The sequence below is a fragment of the Tympanuchus pallidicinctus genome, unplaced genomic scaffold, assembly GCF_026119805.1.
Source record: "Tympanuchus pallidicinctus isolate F22 unplaced genomic scaffold, pur_lepc_1.0 scaffold6, whole genome shotgun sequence".
Taxonomy (NCBI): Eukaryota; Metazoa; Chordata; class Aves; order Galliformes; family Phasianidae; genus Tympanuchus; species Tympanuchus pallidicinctus.
The window spans coordinates 44,101,465-44,125,957 of record NW_026294780.1 but is presented as its reverse complement, the minus strand read 5'-3'; the positions used below and the strand labels follow the sequence as shown (position 1 = coordinate 44,125,957).

Here is a 24,493-nt window from a genome sequence, read left to right as displayed (position 1 = left end):
TTCCCAATACTCGCCTAAAGAGAAGCTATGATGGTACACTTTCAGTTTCGAAAGAAAAATGCAACCTGTCCAGTTACAGGGTAATTCCAGTCACAAAACTGACTAGGATCACATATCCACCATTGTTTTCCTTGAGATTAGATTTAGCTTTGTGGTTCACATGCATAGAAATAACTGCATTTTTCCTCATTACTGACCTCTGCCATTAATAGAGCATACTTCTCATTCTGGTTTCCCAGAATTAATGCTTTCTTATACATTATTTTCTAATTAATGTTCTCCATTAAAGCTTTGTTTGCCTGTGACTCACAAGGTTTATTCATTGCAGAGGGTTCTGTCTTTTACATGAACTCACTAGTGAAATCACCCAAGGACACCACAGTAAACACACACATGCTAATTTGCTAAAGCAGAGACTCAGCTGCATACTACATGAGGCAGAAGTTAATTTTATGTGATATAGAAAGCCTTGTACACTGGGGCTGTAAAGATGGATTTCAGAATAACTGTGTGCAAATACTGGGTCTTTGGTTCAGTAATTGGTGTCAATTAATCAACATAAATTTGATTTATTGTGTGAAGACACTGAAATAAGGAAAAAAAATTCTGAGGGTGAAACAATTCTTGGAGAAGACACTGAACTGGGAGAAAGTATTGATCTGCCTGAGGGTTGGAAGACTCTATGGAGGGATCTTGACAGGCTGGATCGATGGGCTGAGGCCAATTTTATGAGCTTCAACAAGGCAAAGGCAGAGTGGCTGTAAAGCTGTGTGGAGGAAAAGGATCTGGAGGTGTTAATTGACAGCTGGCTGATCATAAGCCTGCAGTGTGTGCAAGTGGTCAAGAAGGCAAACAGTACTGGTATCAGTAATAGTGCAGTCAGGAGGAGCAAGGAAAGTGACTGTCCCTCTGTACTCAGCAATGGTGAGGCTGCACCTTGAGTACTGCTTTCAGTTTTGGGCTCCTTGCTGCAAGAAAGACATTGAGGCCCTGGAGCGTGTCCAGAGAAAGGCAAGGAAGCTGTGAGGGGTGTGGAGCACAGATCTTATGGGGAGTGGCTGAGGAAACTGGGATTATTCAGGCTGGAGAAGAGGAGTCTCAGGGGAGACCTCTTTGCACTCTACAGCAACCTGAAAGGAGGCTGTGGTGAGGTGGCGGTCAGCCTCTTCGCCCATGTAACAGTGATAGGATGAGAGATAATGGCCTTAAGTTGTACCAGGGGAGGTTTGATTTGGGTATTAGGAAAATTTTCTTCTCAGAATGAGTGGCAAGGTATTGACACAGGCTGCCCAGGGAGATGGTGGAGTTACCATTGCTGGAGGTATCCAAGAACCATGTGGATGTGGCACTGGGGGACATGGTTAGTGGGCATGGGTTTGTGGTCGTACTAGATGATCTTAATGAATCTGTGATTCTATGATTCATAATTATTGTTATTATTTTTCATTTTGAACCGAAGTGGAGGAGTCTTGCCACCCCACAGCATGGCCCTGTGATGGAGTACACTGTGACTACAGCTGTGTCTGCAGGGGTAAAGGGAAGCACACAGTCTGTCGTGAGCACAGACTGGAGGACTGTGTTTGGATGTCTGTGTTTAGGCCAGGCTGGGTGCTCATACGCTAGGGAAGCCCATCCGGGTTCCTGTGGAGATCTCACTGTCATGAGGGACAGTCATGGCTGCCTCGGGGACAGCGGGCCTGCACACCCCTCCGGTTGAGGAGGTGGGGGAAACCCTTTGCCACCATCACGGCAACATGAGACGGAGTCCCACTCCCCAGGAGCTGTGCAGGATGTGCTGCCCAGCCCTGCCCGGCTGTGAGGATGCAGCAGAAACTGCTGCATATGAACTTGCTCTGGCTTCTCTGGTTCGTGATCATCATTTTAACACTGAATACTTTGTTCTGTAACAAACTTAATTTACAGTTTACAGGGCTGAAGCTGATGTAAAGTAGCTTCCAGTGCCTTCCTCCACGGAGCTCAGTTCTTAGCTTGGCAGAAGGACACAACCAAAACCGCGGCACAAACTTGCGTGCTTTTCAGTTTTGTGATGTTTCCATGTTTTTTTCAAGACAGATGTGCTCCTTAAAGTACTTAGGTGCTAACTAGTTGCTGAAAGGTATTTTAGCCCTACCACACCTTGCTTCTGCTATCACTGTCCCCAGCTTTTTCTTGCTGCCCTCAATTATCACGCTTCTTCTGATCCCTACGAGATCCTTTAATCCTTGATGAACAACCAGGGTTGAAAACCTCTCCCCTCCGCAGTCCGCCCCGGCAGGGGGCAGCAGAGCCGCTTCTGTAGCCCTTAGTGCCCGCCCTCCCGCCGCTTCCCGGGCTGTTGTCATTGAGGGCGGTGGAGCCGCGCCAGCGCTTCCGGCTCCTCCCCATTCCTTCTGCCCCACCCGCGCCTCGTCTCGATGGTAGCGCATGCGCGCCGCCAGGGGCACCTGAGGGCGAAGGGGCTCCGCCATGGCGGCCTCCATCATCTGCAGCCGGGTGTCGGCCGCTCTGAGGGGTAGCGGTTTCCGCGCCGCTCTGGGCACTGCCACGGCGAAGGTAGCGGCCGTGAGGCAGCGGGGCGGGGCTGGGCCGGACCGTGGTTAGGGTTGGGATTGGAGGTGGAATTGGGATTGGAGGTGGAATTGGGGTTGGAGCTGGGGTTGGGGCTGGGGCCGCTCCCCGGGAGCTGTGCGGGACGCGCCGCCCGGCCCTGTCCGGTTGTGGGGCCGCAACAGACCCGCGCAAACAAAGCAGGTAGCGGGCCTGGTGCGAGCCAGCGCTGTGCCACCTTCTTCTCCTTCCCCATACGGAGAAAGGTCGCTCGAGTTCCCCTCTCGCGTTACACGGAGTCCCTGATCGCCAAGGGACGCGGCTCCTGCCAGCAGCACCTCGTCCTTGGGGCTGTGCCAGCGAGAGGGCCGCTGTGTGCAGGGGATCCCTCGGAGGTTAAACCTCTGCCTTGAAATGCCGTCCTAAGTTGTCTGCGTGCTTTGTTTGCTCGCTTTAAATAAAGTGATTGAAAGTATGTGAAGTCTCCTCTGTGGGAAACTTCCCGGTGCAGATTTCCGTGTATGGTACTTGTGCCAACGCTACTTACCAAACGATTAAACAGCAAGGCCTTTTTTGTTTGAAGCTGAGTTGGTTTTCTAGTCTTTTTGCTTTGAGCTTTCAGCTGTAATTTATATGCATGGGTTAGCTGAGTTTGGTAGATCTGCTGTTTTGTATGCATGTAAAGTTAAGGTTTTCTTTTTGAAATCTATAAGTAGATGTTCTTTTTTTTAAGAAAAGAGATAGTTCACTTGATGCCACTCCTGATGTTTTATGATCAAAATTGTCTTTTCCTAGGACTGCTTTATTGAAAATATCAGAAATTCTCCGTGTCTTCTGCATCAGTTTTGCAGATGAAATTGTCTTGCTCTGTGCTGGAATTTCCTGGGCTCAGTGCTAAGCACATTTTCTTTTACCTAGCCTCTGAAATGTCAAAGTTACCTTTTTACGACCCTCCAACTCAGCATCAGTGTTTGGAACTGCTCATATGTAGGCCTCTCTGGTTCATGTTCATCATTTTAACACTGAATACTTTGTTCTGTAGCAAACTTAATTTACAGTTTATAGGGCTGAAGCTGACATAAAGTTTCTTCCAGTGGCCTTCCTTCACGGAGCTCAGTTCTTAGCTTGGCAGAAGGACACAACCAAAACCGCGGCACAAACTTGCGTGCTTTTCAGTTTTGTGATGTTTCCATGTTTTTTTCATGACAGATGTGCTCCTTAAAGTACTTAGGTGCTAACTAGTTGCTGAAAGGTATTTTAGCTCTACTGAACCTTGCTCCTGCTATCATCGTCTCCGTGTTTTTCTTGCTGTCCTCAATGACTACCTCCAAACCAATACCACAAGTGGCTAGTATGATAGATAATGTACATGAAACATAAAAGAAGGTATTCAGATGATTGCATTGATATACTTAACTTGTTTAATATCTAGGCTTTTTTTTTTTTTAAGCTAAACAGCAGCTGTTCATAATACAGTCGTGTTCTTTGTTTTTTTCCTCCTTCTTTTTTCCCTTTCAGGTGCTTGGTGGAAGTCCAGGAATACTTAGTAATCATGGGTTTCAGGTGCAACAGCAGCAGCAGAGGAACCTGTCACTACATGAATACTTGAGCATGGAACTGTTGCAGGAGGCTGGCATTTCTGTTCCACATGGACTGGTTGCCAAGACGCCAGATGAAGCTTACAAAATAGCAAAAGAAATAGGTATAATATTAAAGAGAACATATAGTGTGTGGGCACGGGATTGATACGGGTTGTAAATACTTTGCCTGTCTTTTCTATTAAGACATTCTTTGGAGTTCTGAATGCACTTTCTCTTTATGAGAGCCTTTCCTGTGGAGCATCTTTCTTGCAGACCTGAGTATTTACTTTGGAGCTGACTTTTTCCTAAGAATATTTCATATTATGTCTAAGAACGCTCAGTACATGAGCAAATGGTGAATTCAGTTAAGTGAGAGTTTTAAAGACTCTCTGGGTTATACACATGGAGACTGGTTTATGAAGTTAAACCATGAAACTGCAGTGGGAAAATCTAACCTTACTTCCAGTGAAGGCTGTGAACTTGTATTTCTGTCACCATCATTCCCATATTCCAAATGCTAAAGGTGTTTTTCCTGTAACTCGTGAGTTGTGCTTAGAAGGAATGTGTTTTGAGAGGATGTGGCAGGTTTAAGTTGCATTGGCTTCAGGTTCATACGAGTGCCTAGGCTTCTTTGAAATGAATAATAGACTCTGCTTAGTGCAAATCATGGATTTCTTCTCATTCTCTAGCCAGAGTAGAGTAGATCTGTAAAGAGCTTCAGTGATGGACAGATGGACCATCAGTGATGGTAGGACTTCTGTAGCTCAAAATCTGCTATAGAGCAGAAGATGCAAAGGAGGCTTTCTTTTATGCTGCAGAGGAAGGGTAAAACCCTGTGCCTTTGAAAACAGACTGTTCTGTTAGAATGCAGCCACTTGATACAGGACAGGAGGAATTTGACAGCCTGTAGTTAATGCTGGATTCGTGTCTTGTTGGTAAAAAGGCATCCAATCTCCTCTACCTGATGCTAGAATGATTAGTTGAGCTTTAATTTAGGGTGTGATTTTTACCCATTGATTTGCCACTTCACCTACTATATATCTTACTAAAAAAACCTTTGAGGTTTAATGTGGATATAATATAGAAGCCTGTTATAATTTGCATTATCAATACTATTTTCTTTTTCAGTTTAGAGCTTCCTTCCCCAAATGTGTTAAATTTGTCACACAACTTTAACAGAAGACATTGCTTTTTTTTTTATCATATTCCATTTCTAAATGAAAATGCCTTTCTCTTTTCATCTCCAAATGGATAAATTTGTAGTTACTCCTGAGGTTGTATGTTTTGTTAGATTCATTTCTGCTTCATGTCTTGCCTTTATGTGATCTGAAAGTGTTATTTTTTTCTAGAGCAAATTGTAATGTAGAAAAGAATTGGGCAGCTTCAGATTTGATGTTTAAGAAATGCAGGTGTATTTTGCTTATCTTCTTTGTCTTGATCCCATTCTAGCTTCACCATCATAAAGGAAATATGTTAAAATGCTTCTTTTCCAACTATTCTTTGAACGGTTTAAAATTCAGTCCCATACCTTCAGTGCAGAGTGAGCTTGTAGCACAGTGTAAACTTCAGTAAGCAGAGGGCTATGCCTGGTCTAGTCTGGTCTAGTGTTAAGTGTGGAGGTTGGTGGCCCTGCTTGTGGCAGGGAGGTTGGAGATTCATGATCCTTGAGGTCTCTTCCAACCCTGGCCATTCTGTGGTTCTGTGATATGCCCTATCATGTTGATATCTGCACAGATCCCCTGCTGGTGACAAATAAGACATCCCTTGTGCTTTTTGGTGAACAGCAGGGGGACTCATACCTCAGAGTTCCTTTGTTTTGTTCCTTGTTTAGGGAGGAGACCTGTAGCAGAGCAGGTATGTCTGTGGTTGCTTGCTCATAGTTCTGTCTCATCCATGGAGGCCCACAGGTATGCCTGTTATCTGGCAGATGTGACCCTATGCAGTTTCTTAGGGCTGAGGAAAATGAAGTTGTGAAGTGTATGAGTTGGCATCGTATAGAATACAAGAGGTAAAGAATTCAGAGCTGCTTATTGCCATTCATGTACTTCCTTTAAGTTGGTGCGTGTTTGGCACTGTGGCTTTGTTGTTAGAGATGAGGAAAGGAAGGATAGGGGGAAGCTGAAGGAGCTTGGGTTTTTTGGGCTTTCCTCAAGCATTGCCCAGAACTTGTTCTGCACGTGGCAGGCTGATTTTGGCTGCAATATTTTGGCTTTCTGTTTTATTCTAACCATTTCCCTCTTGTTTTCTTTTAGTATTCATTTAAAACAACCCTAAAATTTGGAGAAGAATGAAAAAAACCCTCACTTTTTTGTCCTCCTGCTCGTTATTTGTTTTTACTGTGTTAAAGTTGTTGCTGGTAGATAGCAGATTATCTTTTGCTTCCCTTTGTGTGTTAAACCTTTTTCCAAATGTTTGTCTAACCCGTGACAAAGATAGTTGGTAATGCTGCTTGCTCTGTCTTCCTGCTGCTAACCCACGTGCTCCTGATAACCTTTAGCCAGAAACCTGCTCTCTGTGAACTTCACTTTAGCACTGGATTTCTTTCCTTTTGCAGATAGGTCACTCTAGTTACAAATGGGTAACTTTTTATCCTAAAGCACAACAAATACACTTTATCATTAATAGAAATTACCATAATTTAGCTGTATCTAAAGCTAAGTCAGTGTAAGCCAGAACAAAGCCAAAGCTTAACTATAGCAAGGATTATCATCACTGCTAGATAATTAGTGTAGCACAGCTGCAGCAAAACTGAGGCATATGAATATTGCAGTTCATCTTAGGACTGAGTTACAAGAGTGCACTTTTTCCCTGTAACGTTCTTTCTAATATTCTTAAAGGTAACTGAGATGAAATTAGATGCTGTGAACAAAGTTAGAGCAATGATGGCAGATCACTCATGGCTTTTTTTGAGGAAAAAAACTCAAAATTTTCTTTACTGTTTTTCAAAACTTGATTTCTTCTTCTGTGTTGTTTCTTAAAGTGCTTTTTTCAACTCAGATTTCCTTTCTAGCTGGATTCTGCAGTTCTGTTGTTTTGTTTCTGTTTTGTTTGGAGTGTATAAACAGGAGGGAGTGCAACTGTTTATGAGGGTGGACTGTGATAGGACAAGGGGGAATGGTTTTAAACTGAGACAGGGGAGGTTTAGGTTAGATATTAGGAGGAAGTTTTTTACCCAGAGGGTGGTGATGCACTGGAACAGGTTGCCCAAGGAGGCTGTGGATGCCCCATCCCTGGAGGCATTCAAGGCCAGGCTGGATGTGGCTCTGGGCAGCCTGGTCTGCTGGTTGGTGACCCTGCACATAGCAGGGGGTTGAAACTGGATGAGCATTGTGGTCCTTTTCAACCCAGGCCATTCTGTGATTGTTTAGAAGGCTTTTTGAAGGTTGGACATTATTAAAACATTGGTTTGCACATAACTTTTTCTTATCATACTTTTTTGGCTGTGGAGGGTCATTGACATTTACTGTTTACCAAACAGCTTTTCCTTCGGCAGAGCTCTCCATCTCATTTCAAGTGACTTGTTATCACGTACTGAAGCGGGTCATGGAATGACATATTTCTTCAAAGCAATTACTGAGTGATTCAGTCACTGGGAACAGGTTTGGACCTCCTGTAAATGTCACTGTTTGCATAATTTTCCGCTTCTATTTCACTGTCTCCATAAACATCTAATTTGTGCTGCTGAAGGAATGTGTTCTGCTCAGAGCTGAGAATACTGATACCCAGTATCTGATAAAGACTTCAAAGACATTTTTTTTTAATATTGGTGTTTTTAGTTATTTGTGAGTTTTGCAGTATAACTATTTATATGCTGTGTGAACACAAGAGGAGGCTTAGATTAGACATAAAGAAGAACTTTTTCTCTCAGAGTGGTCAGGCACTGCAATGGCTGCCCAGGGAGGTGGTGGAGGCGCCGTCCCTGGCAGTGTTCAAGAGGCGCCTGGATGAGGAGCTGTGAGATTTGGTTTAGTGCTTGTAGTAGCAGAGGTGATGGGAGGATGGTTGGACCAGATGATCTTGCAGGTCCTTTCCAACCTTGTGATTCTGTGATATTGCTTACATTTTGAAAATGTGAGTGTTGTTAAGATACTGGAGTATGTCTTGATGACTGCTAATGAGCTTAGTTTAATCTCAGCCAATGTGTGATTGCATCTAACGCTGTGACCAGGGCCACTTTAGGAGTTGATATGTATTTGTGTCAGTAACACTACTAACAGGCCTAGAGGCTATTCTTTGAAGAGCAGATGCTTGTTTCTTTGATGTGGTAGCAGATAGCTCAGTGGAATGTGCTGTTTGAAGCATACAGCATTGCTGTTAGTTAAAGCAGCACCTATGAAATTGTGGTAAGTGAAATGTTGATGCTTCCTGACACCTTCCTCTGTAAACAGTTTTTGTGTGTGAGAGGGAGTGACGTATTCTATGCCCATGGAGAAGCTTACTTTTCTTTCATGGAAAGTGTACGTTTCCTTTTGTGAGGATTTGAGACAGATCTTGAAGCAGCTTTGGTGTTGTTGCTTCTGGTGGTGTAGGATTTTAATGACAGAAATTCAAATCTTAGTTAAATAAAGTAAGCTGTACAGAACAGGAGGTGTTGAGAAATGAAGTGCGTAACATTCCTCTTCCCTACTGCTGAGTTACTGGGAGGAAATTGAAACAGTGGAATCTTTCCTCTTGCTACTATTGTTAGCTGTGAATCCTTACCAGTGCAGTTTATAAGCAGAGATCTTTGTTGATACGTTTTCAGCAGAATGATGGAAGTGATTGTCATATCTTCATTCCTAATGGCAGGTCCCTGATGAGTACGTGCTTTTTTCCAGAGCTTTAAGTTCTTTTCAGTATTTTTATTTTTACAGAACCAATAGAATGGCCTGGGTTGAAAAGGACCACGATGATCATCTGGTTTCACCCCCCTGCTATGTGCAGGGGTGCCGTCCACCAGACCAAGCTGCCCAGAGCCACATCCAGCCTGGCCTTGATTTTGCTGTCAGTTGCTTAAACCTGCAGCTTGTATCTGTTTTTTAAAAAGTAACATGTAAACGTGGATAGGTTTATAAAGAAAAGCTTTGATTTGTAAGTATGTGTTTTGTACAAAAATCCTCCCAGCCTTCAAATCCAGCTGCCATGGAGGTCAGGTTCAGACGGATTGCTAAGCAGTTTTTTCAATGAGGATCCTACTTGCCTGGCCAGAGTCTCTCAAGAACCAGCAGTCCAGAAACCAAATGTTTTCTTGACTTTTTTTTTTTGGCAAGCACTACTTCTTGACATCCAAGGCTTGCATTTTGCTTCAGCCTCTGCTTTCTCTTATAGCATTTCACCTCTTTGAAATTCCCATATCAAAGCATGTTGTTGGTAATAATTCAGTCATTCAAATGACTTGTCTAACCTGCCTGTTCAGATTGTGACTGCCGTATTTTAATCGCTTAGATTCAGCTACTGCCAAAACCTTGCAAGTTGATGAAAAACTTGAGGCAGGTGAATAATGTCAGGATGTGTTTTGTGTAGAAAGTCGTGTTGTGTAAGAGGTGTGAAACACGTTGTTCGCTCTCCTGCTTGGCATGAAGATTGCTGGCACATAATTATTTTGATAATTAGACTTCTGCTTGCAGAGATTCTTCTAATCTGAATGTTTCTAAGGCTGAGAAAATGTGATTTTGAAATTCTATCCTGAGTAGCTGTGCTTGTTAGCAAAGTACAGTGTGCTTTGAAGGGGCTCTCTGCATTTGTTAAGGTTGGCACTGTTACTCTGTGAAAAATACATTATTTATTACAAGTCTGTATTTTCCTTACTTCCAGTAAATACAACAATGTTATTCTACACTTTGAATTTTCATGTCTGTGCAAGAAGAAAAGATTGATTTGCATTCTAACTGGGAGAGATTTGTCCTAGAGCTAAATGCTTTTAAATAAAGTGTAACTGTGGCAAAGGACCCGAGGAAATGGCCACAAGTTGTGCCAGAGGAGGTTTAGATTAGACATGAGGAAGAACTTTTTCTCTCAGAGTGGTCAGGCACTGGAATGGCTGCCCAGGAGGTGGTGGAGGCGCCGTCCCTGGCAGTGTTCAAGAGGCGCCTGGATGAGGAGCTGTGAGATTTGGTTTAGTGCTTGTGGTAGCAGAGGTGATGGGAGGATGGTTGGACCAGATGATCTTGTAGGTCCTTTCCAACCTTGTGATTCTGTGATTCTATTCTATGAAAGATTTGAGTCTTTGTCTACCACAGTTTGCAGCTGAATGGCATTTGAGATCTTGATTGCCACTTATTAACCTATTATTGCCTCTTATTTCCACTTTTGTTAGAACAGATCAGGCTTGCGTGGTTATCATGAAGACGTTCACAATAGGTGGAAAGCAGCACTGCCACTGTAGTGAATATTAGGCCTAAAGAAGTGACAACAAAAGTGATTTGACGTAATTCAGAACGGAAGCATGTGAAACAGAATACTTTAATTAAGGTTGTCTGCCCTAATCATCAAACTTCCTAATTGCACAGAACATTTGAGAGGTGACAGAACACCAAGCCTTATTTCCCCTTAATAAACTTAGGATAAAATTGTGTTGCCCCTTGATCATCAGTGCGTGAGTATGGTGAGAAAAGGACTTTTCTCCCAGTCTGAAAGTTTAGGTTGTGGAATCAGAAATGATTCCTTTGGGTTGATAAGTGTCAGTATTGCTTGAAATAAAGAACAGGGCATTTCCTGATTGCACCACTGTTTTTTGCTATCTAGTTAATAAACCATTGTTGAGTATGAAACCTGTGTTAGTACTGTGATTTTGTCACCCTGAATAGATGCTAACTCAGTGTTACACTGATTGCAGGTCCTTGTTCTTAGTGGTTCCTACCATTTCTGAGTGTGATTGCTGAGTTCTGTGCGTTTCAACCTTAGCTTGCTTGCCTCTTTAACTGCTACCCTGAGACTTTAGCTGCACTCAGCTGCCTAAAGATGGTATATGGACACCTGCTCCAAGGCAGAACTGCTATTTGGCACTGAAACAAAAGCCTAGCAGTATTTCAGAGCAACGTAAGGAAAACACAGGACAGCAAAACTGTTCATATTAGTAGAAAATGGTGTTAGCTGCTGTTTTCCAAATGTTTTGTTGAGTTACTGGGAGAGAACTGCAGTTCTCTGTTGTGTGGTGTATGAGGTAGTGCTGCAGCTGTAACACTGCAGATGATATGTGTGACACAACATCTCCCTTCTTTGGAGTTTAAGGACAACTTTAAATGGGTGCTGTAGGAAAGAACTGTTCGTAGAGTCAAGGTAAACTTTCTCAGGACATGGTTATCTTTACTTTTGCTTCAGGTACATCTATGAAACTTAATTGCTTGAAAACATAGCTGGTCAAATAACTCTTGAAGCTTTGTGTGCAATCAAGCAGCTAGTTTATTTGCAGTGGCGTAGGGAAAAAAATGTAAATAATTAATAGCCTGTTTGTGGAATGCTACAAATTGTTGCATTCTGTTCATAAGGGACAGTTCAATGATAGTTTTGGTTAAGGTTGTTTCTCACAGGCTTTTTTTCAGATGCCTTTATGCATTGCCAAAGTGTAACCACTGATACTACTAAACTCTTAAGAAATACCCCGTGGGAACAGGCGTGTGGTATGGATAGCCAAAATCTGAAAGTGCTATTTTGGGAGACTGTGAACCTGGCTGTTTTCTGCAGTCTGTACCCTTTGTTTCCCCCCTGCATCCATAGTAGTCTTCCCCAAAATGTTAAAGGGAGCATCTCTGCCTGGCTTCTTTTGTATCTCCTATTCTGCTTTCATGTTCATTGGCATGCTTCTGTATCTTCTGTGTAAGGAAAAATCACCTGCGCTCTTCTTGTAAAGCAACTTGCCTTGGTGGGTGGCATTTGTTTTCAGCTCACAAAGACTGTGAAACAGAAAGCACTGATGCTACAGGTATATGGTAATTTTCATGACTTTCCTGGAAACTTCTCTGTGGAAGTAGCTTTTACCTTCTGGACTTGGTGTAAGATGTGAAAAACAGGGTTTAGGAGGATCTTCTTTTCTCAGCTTCTTCGTGGACTGTAGTCTTTAAGTCTCTGTCTTGATTATTGAGCATGTTTGATCTCAATCTTTGTCAGTTACAAAACTTCAGTAGGAACCTCAGAACAGTCAATTAAATAGCGCTGTGAAATCTTGAATATTTGAGTCACTTGAAATACTTGAAAAGTATCCCCTATGAGCAGGGAGCTCAGTGTCTTTGAATCACTACACAGTTCTGTATTGACACTCAAATATCACACTTCTGCACATCTGTGTAAGCACTAGGTAAATGATGCTCGAATGACTGGAACTTTATTATCAAGTTGACATGTTGGAGCATGTGGCTCTCATATATCCATGAAGCTACTACTTAAGATTTTACCATGCATGATGCTTACTGTTTCTTAAAGCAAGCTAGCTTTGTGCTTGAAGTATTTCCATTAAGAAAATGGTCTCAGGAATAAAAAAGGCCAAGGTCTTATTTTATGTGGCCTCTGTAACGCCCGTTAACCTGTTTGATTGCTAGTACTCAGTAGCCATGAAAATGGTTATCTTCAGGACCAGAATTAAATCTTAGATTTAAATAGAGCATAGTAAATAAGCATATGTTTGCATGTTTGTGTTGTTCAAGCCTCTCATGCCAAAGAGCTCCATATCAGCTGTACATTCAGAGGTCTGTTGCTAGGTACACAGTCAAGACTGTTATTTTTCTTATGCTTTTACTTGGCTTCTTTTTCACATCCAAGTGGACAATGCATTTGTTCTTTGCCCACTAAGAGCAGAGTGGCTCAGCCAGCTGTGGCATGAAAGGAGATGGGATGTGCCACATACATTGCATCCTGCAATCCAGCTGTTTTCAGCACTTACTCAGTGGAATTGAAGCTGAGTAATATCTCAGAGGGGTTTTCTTTTTCTTCCTTTATCACCTTAAATAACACAATGAATTCCTTCTCCTTCAATGATGCTTCACAATATCCCAGTTGATAGTGAATTTATTCTCAGATTTCACTTCTTTAAACTTGTATGCACAGCCTGCTCTACCTTCTAGAGTGTTTTAAAATGGCTTAGGGCAACTAAAAGACTGACTTTGCCTGACCTGGTAAAAATAATGGGTTTGCTTAGGCCTTTGATTTCTGCAAAGCACCCAAGCTTTCAGTGCTCTGCGTAAAGGAAACCATACCACACCTGCAAGTTAATTTGGGTAAGTGCCATAGTTGCATATGATTGCTGAGAAGATAGTTATAGACATAGGGGATTTATACTTCATTCAGGTGAATCTTGGATTGCAATACCTCAGATATTCAGTGCCATTTTACTAATAGACTGGGAGGTAGTGAACATTTATTACTGAGATCTCGATCAGTTATGATTCAAATGTGTATAAAAAAAGTAAAATGCTTAATGTAGAAAGATTTTTTTTCTAATATTGACTCACCAGGGTTTGTGAATTGTGGTACAGTCTTTGATTCAAGTTTGTCTTTTGAATATGGGGGGGAGGTTAAAATGAAAACAACCTCTATTGTTACACCTGGGGCAGTTCGTTTTTGGTAGTCATGCATGATAAATTTTGTTTTCTTTCATTACAGGTACAAAGGATCTTGTGGTAAAAGCACAGGTTTTAGCTGGTGGTAGAGGAAAAGGAACATTTGAAGGTGGCCTCAAAGGAGGAGTGAAAATAGTTTTTTCGTAAGTTCTTTCTGTTATCCAACCAAATGGAAAAACTTCACTTTCTTATTATGAATTGAACCTCCTGCCAAGTTTAAAACCAGTGTTTTAATTATTAACATTAAAATAACAAGTAGGTAAGAATTTTTTATACTACTTTTGTTTTTCCAGCAGTTTCTCTGTCACATTCTGAGCTTCTTTTATTCTAGTCCAGAAGAAGCAAAAGATATCTCCTCCCAAATGATTGGAAAGAAGTTGTTTACCAAGCAGACAGGAGAAAAGGGCAGGATATGCAATCAAGTATTTATCTGTGAGCGCAGATATCCCAGGAGAGAGTACTATTTTGCAATAACAATGGAAAGGTCATTTCAAGTGAGTAACATTAGAAATAGAGGTCAACTAATTAACTTGTTATAGTTGAACTAATTAAAAAAAAATGCTGTTCACTGTATTGGTTGCTTGCATTTGAAATTCAGAAATATAAACAAGTGAAATGTAATTTCCTAGTATCTCTAACTGTGTGATTGCCGAGGTGTTTTAAATGCTTTAAAAATGTTATGCTAGAATTTAAGATGTAGAAAAAGAGTAATGGTAGCCTCAGCTGAAGCTCAAATTCATGGTGCTAAAGTGGGTAGAATGAGGGGGTTATTTTCATTTATTTTCATTTTGCTTTTGAAGTGTGCACTTGTCTACCAGATGCTTGTACTAGAGTTCAGTTTAAAAATACAGCTTTGCATGTGCATGCATGTGTGCACACTATTTATGAGAGTTAGAAACATGAGAAGTAAAAGACTTTTGGAAGAGCCTATGGTTCTAGATAAATCAATAGCCTGTGTGCAGTGTGGAGCTTCCTTGGGATGTACAGGTTTGTTCCCTCAATTTTGGGAGTAGTGGTAGCTTTCTTACACCAGCGCTGTTCAGTAAGTGGTAGGAAGCTTAGGACTTCACGGCTGTCAGGAAGATGAAAACTGTAGTCTCTCTTATATTCTGTATTTATGGCTATGTATCCTTTTAGGCTACAATACCAACTTGGTAACTGAAATGTGTCAATGCAGTCTGACAGATGAATTTCCGTAAGTGCCATTAGGTAGGACAGAACATGAATTGCTAGATAACAAAGCCAAGGTAAAGCAGATCTTGTAAATTTTCCTTCTGAAGCTTTGCAAGCTGAATTTAGTCGATACAGATGCTTGAGAATTTGTAGAAGGGCAGCTCTTGGTCATTGAAGAGCGTCTCTAGCATGAGCATGAAATAATTTTCTGTGGAGGAAACTAATCTTTTTTAATGGAACATTAAAAGTTCAATATTGTACTTACACCTGTGTCTTCCTCTGTTTCTAATAAGAAAACATCATTTGGATTTTAGTGCAGTTAAGTAATTTGGGCACCTGTGTTCTGTTGTACTGTACAAAAGCTTGGAAGAGCCAAACATTACAGTATGCATCTCAGAATTACCACAAGGTGGCATGAAAATACTGCAAATGGCCAGTTTGTAATCTTAACATCTTGTTCTTGCTCTTACTTTAAGAAAAAATCTTACTGCCTTCTATTGAGCCATAATTTTTGCTTTTTTTGGTAGGGATGTACTTAGTTTTTACTGTTGGCTTTTTAAGTCTTGTTTTTGGATGTGCTTCTAATTGCTGTAATGAGTCTAGGGTGCTGATGATTAGGAAGAACCTTTCCAAAGAAGAAATTGTAGAAATTGAATAGCATGCAGCTGGTATTTCTGATGCTGTTGCAAACCTCCTCCTTTAGGAGGTGAGGAAAAAAGCATATGAAATAATGAGTTGAAAGTAGAATGTGATGTCTTGGGTTTTACTTGCCAGTGGAGGCAAGACTCTTGCATATTAAAACCATTTATTTTAGTCAATTCTGTGGAATGATGCTTTATTTTTGTAAAGTATTTTTAACTTCCTGACTGTTCAGGATATAAATACCCAGAAATGTTCATTGTATTGAACCTTACTATTTGATGTAGGATAATTTATCACCTACATGCTTCCATTTGGAAAGATGGTGATGAGAAGGGCATAGCGTGGTTATTAAGCATGCTCTCGGAATCAGCATCTTGCTTTCTGTATTCAACTGTCAGCTGCTATAAGGCTTTTTAATGTTTAAGTAATGCTGCCTGGTACACCAGATGTCATAATTAATGCACAGGTGGTGATAAGGGAAGGTACTGGGGATAAAAACAAGTGTGTGTCTTTAAACAGGAGGACTATTCCCACAGAGAGAGATTGTAGGTATATTGGTAGTGAATCCTTGATATTTTCCTCGAGATTTAGATAGCAGAGGAGAGGAAAAAAAAAAAAAATCAACAATGGCCAAACAGAAAAGTTTCTGGAAAATGTTATCTATTATGTTTTATTTTTTATATATATATATGTTTTAATTTCTTTTATTACTGAATCATTGGGAGCTGTTTTGTCAGAAAACCTTGACTGACTTTCAGCAATAGCTGTCGTTACTGAGCTTTGTGATCCTATTGGGCAGGCAAAGTTTGGAGTAATTTATCACTGGATTCTGCAGACCTAAATTTGTCCTTGGAGCTGGAGCATGGTGGAATTAATAAATGAGTCCCTGGCATTGGGTGTGTGTTTGTGTAGGTGTGAGTGGAGAAGGGGGAGATGCTCCTTTTCTAATGATGCAGCCTAGAAGATAAAATGCATATAATTACCGAGTTGGATCTTTCTGTCAAAATTTAATGTATCTGTTAATTGATCTGTTGTATACAGAATTTTTTTCTTGTGAAAAGAAATTGGGCTCAAGATACACTTTGCAATTTTGGAAGTATTATTAAAAGTGTTTATATAGATGTATTGAGTTAAAAAAAAAAAAAAAAGTAACATTCTTTTCAATAAAAGCATGTTGGTAAAATACTGAAATACAGAGGTGTCCAACTGTGAGCAGGGCTTTACTGTTGGAAAGTGTCTTATGGAAAAAACTACATTTCAGTTGTGGGGTATAAAACTACTTACACTTCTACTCTTTTTTCTTTTTTGTTCCAGGGTCCTGTGCTGATAGGCAGTTCCCATGGAGGTGTTAATATTGAAGATGTTGCTGCAGAGAATCCTGATGCGATAATTAAGGAACCCATTGATATAGTAGAAGGCATAAAAAAGGAGCAAGCTGTTAGGGTAATGGTTAATGTGGAAAAGTGCAATTAGCAAGGATGGGTAGTGTTGTTTCTAAAGTTGATGAAGTGTGTGTGTGTGTTCAGCCTGCTGAGTTGTCTTAAAGCATTTTGACATTTTGAAACAGATTCGAGTGAGTGATTTAAGTATTTTCAGCTTGATAATCAATGTAAATCCAGATATGCATGGCAGTGCTTTATATAGCTGTGTAAAGACAATGATAACTTATTACTAGCTCTCTTTTTGGATAAGTGCAGTGTTTTATATCAAAAATGGTCTTTTAAAACCCAGGAGTTATCCTTCTCTTGGTAGACAGGAGAGAGTCTAAATCTACAACTCAGTACTGAAATAATATTTAAACTTGGAGATTCCTAACTTGTAAATGTCAATCAATACATCAACATCAGTTAACTGATAACCAGTCTTCTACTTTCAGCTAGCCCAAAAAATGGGATTTCCTCCTAATCTTGTGGATGAAGCAGCTGAGAACATGATCAAATTATATACTCTCTTTCTGAAATATGATGCTACCATGGTAGAAATAAATCCTATGGTTGAAGATGCATCAGGAGTTGGTAATGTTTCTATTATTCATATGCGTTTTGTAACAGCTTTCATAATTCTATGTTAATTTACAATGAGTTTCAGCTAAAACTTCAGTGGTATGCAGCAAGGAGGACTTGACATTAGCATGTTGTGTTGGAAAAACAAATTTAATAAAGCATATAAATGGTTGTCTTTGTTAGTAAGCTGGAGAGAATCTTGTATATACATGCAGTGTTAAGTGGGTCATTTCAGCAAAATGTTGGACCACGTGAGCTGGCTGCCAAGCTTGATGCAACAGATGCTAACATGCACACGTAGCAGTTGAAGTATTGTTCTAGTAGTAATGGCACTAAATGGCTTATTTTATAAACTGATTTCCTTTCAGTGATGTGTATGGATGCAAAGATAAATTTTGACAGTAATTCAGCCTATCGGCAGAAGAAAATCTTTGATATGCGAGACTGGACACAGGAAGATGAAAGAGACAGGGATGCTGCAAAAGCAGATCTCAACTACATAGGATTGGATGGAAATATAGGCTGTTTAGGTATGCTCTACTTAACGAGTTTTAAACGACTTAGTGAGTTTATAAACTGCATTCCTAAATGTTGTATTTGTTCTCTTGTAGTCAATGGTGCTGGTTTAGCTATGGCCACAATGGATATTATTAAACTTCATGGAGGAACTCCAGCAAACTTCCTTGATGTTGGAGGTGGTGCTACAGTGCAGCAAGTGACAGAAGCCTTTAAGCTTATTACCTCTGATAAAAAGGTAGGGACTTGGCATATCAAGGTCCTACAAAGGGCACAACACAAGCTGTACTTTGAATTGCAATGCTTAGTGCACGTTCTCCAGAAAACATGTTTTTGTAAGTGAAAAATTAGAAAGGGAAGAAAATGGAGACGTTAGCTAAATCTTGGTCCAAATGGAGAAGTCCTGAACACCTGCTCGAGTTTTTTCTTATTTTAAAATGAATTCTTTGGCTGTGTACTGAGTAGGTGGTTTTGTGTCCTCAGTTGAAATTATAGCTGTAAGTCTGTTCAGAAGTCCTACAAGTGTAAAATTGTCCACCCTGGCTTTTTAAACAGAAACCACTTGTGATAAATTTCCTTTTTGTGTGTGTGTTCTTGTGCTAGTTTTGCAGCTGCTAGAGTTGTAGAGATGAATATTCTCTGTGCTGTGCACAAACAAATTTCTCTCAGGTACTCATTTTCTATAACGTAAATAAATAACTTTGTGATGGACATGGAATGTCTTTATCCTATCCAGAGTTTATCAGTAATGTTTGAACATTATTAAGATAATAAATTGGTTGGAACCAGAGAGATAACTGTACTGTCTTAGGTAATGTGAAGACTGACTTGGTGGTCCACATAGGGATGATTATCCCAGTAACCAAAACAGTTGGGTGTTCCTTGCAGGATCTGGTAATGGATACTACATTTAGATCACAATTTAATATACCACTTGAACCTCTTTGGAAAGGGTTAGAAGGAAATAGAGATTTGTGTTAGAGGTGTTTAGTTTCTTTCTAGTTGGAAAGACTTTTATCTTGCACAAACTTTGAAGGAGAAAAGATGAAGGAACAAGGAAGAAGTTGTGGGAAGTGTTGGTATAGAACAAGTTCTTACAATGACAGTTCACTGCAGATGCACAGACAAAGGCTGTCCAAATGCACCTATTTTTCCCTTTCTGCTTTCTTTCAACTGTTTATGGATTGATAAAAATAAAAAAATGAAGTAGCTGAGATTCCTGGTGCTAAAAAGTCAAACAGCAATACAGCCCACTGGGTGGCATGGACTGCAGTCTGTTTGGGTCCACTTCAGGGGTGGTTTGGAACAGCTTTCTGGGGTTCCAGTCTAGGTTGCTTTTACACATTAGTAACAGAAGTGAAAACAATATCATGCAAATAAGCTAATCTGACTGCAAGATAATGAGCACCAGCCTACTGTTTAGTACTAGCTGCATATTAAAATTATCTTGTTAAGTTTATGCTGTCTTCTTCCAAGGCTGTTATGTGTCCTTTGTCTTTCACCACTGACTGCAGTCTTTCCAGCCTTCCTTTCTGCTAGTTAAGTAGGAAGAGTCTTTCCCCTAACCTCAGGCTTAGTCCTCCTGAATTAAATATCCATCAGATATCTTACCTCTAAACATGCTAGCTTTTAAGTAAACTGCGTAAACAGTGTTGTAAGTTCTGTACATTTCACATGCTTTTCAGAGTGACTTATTCAGTAATGCTGAGTTATTAATGTGGGAAATACCCTTGCTGGTAATGTTAGAAATGGAAAGATAAACTGTTGACAAATTAAGAAGTAAAATTACTTTAATTACTGATGTTTCATCTGCTTGATTTGCTGAAAGACAAGCAGCCTTCTTTTTTTAATCATTCTCTGAAGTAATCGTAGAATAAAATCATAGGATCATTAAAGCTGGAAAAGACCCCTAAGATCATCTAGTCCACATATCCACCTACAACCAATATTGCCCACTAAACCATGTCCCTAAGGTACCACATGTGGTTCTTGTACACCTCCAGTGATGGTGGCTCCATTACTTCCCTGGGCAGCCTGTTCCTATGCCTCACCAATCTGAGAAGAAATTTTTGCTAGTATCCAACCTGAACCACCCTGGCAAAACTTGAGGCCATTCCCATAATGTACTGTGATGGATTTGTGCAGAAAATGTTTGTCTTTACTCAGGTACTTTCACAAAATATGGACAACATGAAAATATCCTGAGTCAGACATTTTTGAAATGAAGAACTGTATTTCCTGAAGTGAAGTGTGTGACTTTATAGAACTGTATTTTGTGTTCCAGAGAACTTTCAGAGCAACAAAATGTTCTCTTTCTTGAGCTGAGTCCCTTACTACACTTAGAGAGCTTGAATTTTCCTTTGAATTGCTGTTGAAATGCTGTGAGTGGTGCTGTTAGCTGATGTGTCTCTGTCCGTTTTTAATGTAAATATTGTTCTTGATTTTTGTAGGTACTGGCTATTCTGGTAAATATTTTTGGAGGCATTATGCGATGTGATGTAATAGCACAAGGCATTGTTATGGCAGTAAAGGATTTGGACCTAAAAATACCTATTGTGGTACGATTGCAAGGTGAGTGTATGTAATAAATATCTTTCTGTCTATATTGACAGATGTTCTTGACCTCAGATACTACCTAGCAAGTTTTCTGTAAGCTGTATAGCTGTTAGGCTATGAGAGAACAGGGACAACACAGAATTTAGATGATGAGGATTGGGAAGTTAATAAAAAGAGATTTACTGCTTTTATAACTACTAAAGTAGTTGTCTTCTGCATTTATCCGCATACACTGGAAATGGTAGTCCAGTATTCTATAAGAGTTGCATTTTATCTTTTCTTAAGGTACACGAGTTGATGATGCCAAAGCTTTGATAACTGCTAGCAGCCTCAAAATTCTTGCCTGTGACGACTTGGATGAAGCTGCTAAAATGGTAAGAGAGCTCACAGCGAGCCTTATTTTCAGAACACAGGATCTGTTTCAGAATATTGGAAAGCTGAAAATCCTTTCAGTCAGCTAGAGGTAGGTAGCCTAGGGTAATCAGTGCAAGTTATTACCAGGTTTGCAAGCAGATGCTTTGCAGGTTAGTTCTCCTTTCAGAATATTCCCTTACTGTACTGTTGGGAGCCATTATGTCCCCAGAGTTTCTGAAGGTTGGGAGAGACCTTTGAGATCATTTAATCCATCTGTCCACCTACAGCCAATATTGCCCACTCAACCATGTCCCTAAGTACAACGCCTGTTTCTTGAACACCTCCAGGGATGGTGGCTCCATTACTTCCCTAGGCAGCCTGTTTCCATGGTCAACACTCTGAGAAGTGGTGAATAACCTTCAGTTATTTTTTCTGAACAGCAGTTTTAAAATGAAAAAGTTGGGGGGAACAAAAAAGCAAACAACGCACAGCTAAATGGATGTGTCTGCCATCCTTCTTGTTAGGGAAATGGCTGGGAGATTAGTTTTAAGTCAAGTAACTGAGAAATGTAACACTTCTTTTGACATAGCATTATATTTGTGCGTGTGATTAAAATCAAACATAGTTGATCACCTTGATTCTGCAGTAAGACAATTAGGTATTCAGGCAGATTGGTTATGATTTTGATTTCCTGAAGTTGAAGTTCTAGAATTAGCTCTGGATTGCTTAACTTGTTAAGCCTGATGATACAGTCCTGCTTTTAAGAAGTAATACTAAGTTTTGCAAGATTAGTAAGCTTTATTTGGTCATTGTAAATATTCCCTAGGAATGCATATGGATTGGATCTATATAATGTGTCTTAAAACTGATGATGTTTTGCTGGTTCAGTCATGTTGCCATGCAAATAGGATTAATTTTCTAACCTAAAAATATCTGTATCTGGAGAAGCATTATTGGAAAGGATTCAATTTGTTTGTGTATGTTGCCAATAGGTGATTCTTTGAACTGGTTTATGTATGATGATGCAATGAGATTGATAAACAAATGGATGAGGATAGATCAGTGTAATGAGCTGAGCATTCAAAGCAGTGATTGTAGTCAGTGATTTAAAAGGGTGTATTTATACATGTGTTTTTTTTTTTTTTTCTCCACCTAAATGTTCACTAAATGATTCTGGTCAACTAGGATTTTAGGTGAATTTGAAGTTATGTAATTATTACATAGAAATTATTCTACAAACATGTAGCAGTAGTGGAAGTGAAGAATTTTAATGTGCAAAAAAAGGAGGACGTATTCCTAAGCAGGAATTAATTCATGAAGGTTATGCAAGAGAAGTTGGGTCTCCAAAAGGTATCAAAACATGGTCCAGAAATGCCTGTGACAAAAATTTATAGAAGGACAACTCCTGAAATTACTTAAAAAAAAAAAAAAATTAAGATAGGATTGTTTGAAATTAAGTCTTTGTTTTCTTTTACAGGTGGTGAAACTCTCTGAAATAGTGACCTTAGCAAAACAAGCTCAGGTGGATGTTAAATTTCAGTTGCCAATTTGATCTGAGAAATGTCATGCCAGTGTCTCATATGTTTCTCTGAAATACTGTGTTCTGTGGGATGTTTTTTTTTGTGCAGAGGTTTTGATTATTTGGCAGGCACGCAGGCTGAAGTACCTGGTCTTTAATGTTAACATTCAGAATGGTTGGACTTCTTGTAAAAGTGTGTATTGCTAATATTTAGTCCTTAGCTGTTCTCAAACCTCCAGCTTTTTTTTGCTGCAGAATGTTACTTGCAATATACTTCTGCGTTGTCCAAAGTAAAGCTTCTGGTTGAACAATTATTCTGAGTAAATTCTAAAGTTACTTTACTTGTAAATTTGTATTGGCCTTGGTTGAATATAACTATGACTAGATTATCTAGTTGTCCCTGTGGAGAATTGTATTGAAACGGTATTTTATATTGGAGACAGTTGTACTTAGCAGTATAGTGGACTTGAACAAACAGATCATTATTTATGAACAGGTGCATTTGAACTTGATCAGGAACATTTTTAGAAGTGCTTCACTGAAGTGGCTGGTTACTCTTCTGGACAACGTGTTTAATCACTACAACATATACTGTAGCACTTAGATTTTCACAATTTTGGGTCTTTACGAGAAAGCATAATGTAGTTTTGTATATGAATAAGCATTTACCAGACTTCAAAGAGATGAAATATATGGAGGATTAAAGCATCTATTGTACATTGCTGATAAAATTGTACATGAATAAAATGTCTCCCAAAACAACTTTTGTCTTTTTCTTTGTATGTCGCCATTTTGATCAATTGCATAAACACAGAGATTAAGTTGGGATTTAAAGGTAGCAAGATAAAAGCTTTTTAGAAGTAAATTAATAATAATACATATGCTCTTTTTTTTCCCCTTGAGTTAATAAGCTAGTTTTTATCATCTTAAAGTGCTGTTGATTTTGGCATTATATGCAACTTGAAACTTGTCTGTTGATACGTACATTCACCTCTTAGTAATTTGACATCAAGTTTGGAAACTTATTTTTTGTTTGTGTTTTGTGAATTTTCATTTTTTTAAATGCAGTTTTCTTGGTTAAAAACAGCATGGTTTTATCAGGAAATAATAATAAAATTGTCTACTGTGGGATTTCAGAATGGGAAATCCTTTGTGAGATGGAGGAAGTCTTTTAACCAGCAGTGGTTTTGAACTGAAGAGGGTAGATTTGTTTTAATTGAGATGATGACAGTGGTGAGGCTCTGAAACAAGTTACAGAGCAAATCTGTGAGTGCCTCATCATTGGAAGTGTTCAGAGTTGGGTTGGGTGGGATTCTGGGCAGTCAGATCCAATGGGAGGAGTCCCTGTCCAAGGCAGGGGGATTGGAACCAAGTGATCTCTGAAGTTCTCTCCAACTCAAACCAATATATGATTCATTCTAAGATAAACATGAACAAAAGACTTAAAATGTATGTATGGAATGTGGGGAAATTTACAGCCACTGCTACACAGTTTTGAGGTAGGTAGGGTGATAGGAAACTAAACAAGCATGGTTATATTTCAGTAGCTTTTTGACAATACTAAAGAAAATGAGCAGAAGCTAAGTTCACCTGGAATTTAAACTGGGTTATGTGCAGTCCTAGCTGGTCTCTCACAACACATAACTTGTGTGCTGTTAATCCAGTGTGCTAAATTGGGCCTGTATGCTTGGCATTTCTTTTATTCAATGGTCTTGAATGGGTTTGCAGAGATAACCAGTCTGAATAGACTTGTTAAGCGTTGAATGATATGGAGAATATAATTCATTTCAAATGTGTAGGTTTGCTTCTAGCCTTATGCTTTTAAAATGTATGTAGAATGATAATCTTACAGGCTCATAAGGAGATGGACTTCTTTTTTAAAAATGTAATTATAGTCTACCTTTAACATAAGGGGAAAGAACAGTGGAACAAAAGTGACTTGATGTTGCTAAAAATAAGAAATGGAAATGAGCTTTTAGTACAAACGCTGGACTAGAACTGAAATAAAACTATACCCACTGTTAGTCCAAAATTTCTTTATGCACTGTTTGAACTGATAAATGTTGAACAGGG

The 24,493-nt window shown here is 39.7% G+C and overlaps 1 protein-coding gene across 1 annotated transcript; it reads left to right on the top strand.

The window, feature by feature from the left end:
* Positions 1–2,410: 2,410 nt before the first annotated feature.
* On the top strand, positions 2,411–23,182 carry SUCLA2 (succinate-CoA ligase ADP-forming subunit beta). The gene is made up of 11 exons (XM_052664593.1): positions 2,411–2,553; positions 4,066–4,249; positions 13,701–13,800; positions 13,989–14,151; positions 16,787–16,915; positions 17,349–17,487; positions 17,844–18,005; positions 18,087–18,229; positions 20,442–20,562; positions 20,833–20,921; positions 22,379–23,182. The coding sequence occupies exons 1-11, from the start codon at positions 2,467–2,469 to the stop codon at positions 22,451–22,453; spliced, it is 1,392 nt and encodes a 463-aa protein (XP_052520553.1). The 5' UTR covers positions 2,411–2,466; the 3' UTR covers positions 22,454–23,182.
* The last annotated feature ends 1,311 nt before the right edge of the window (positions 23,183–24,493 follow it).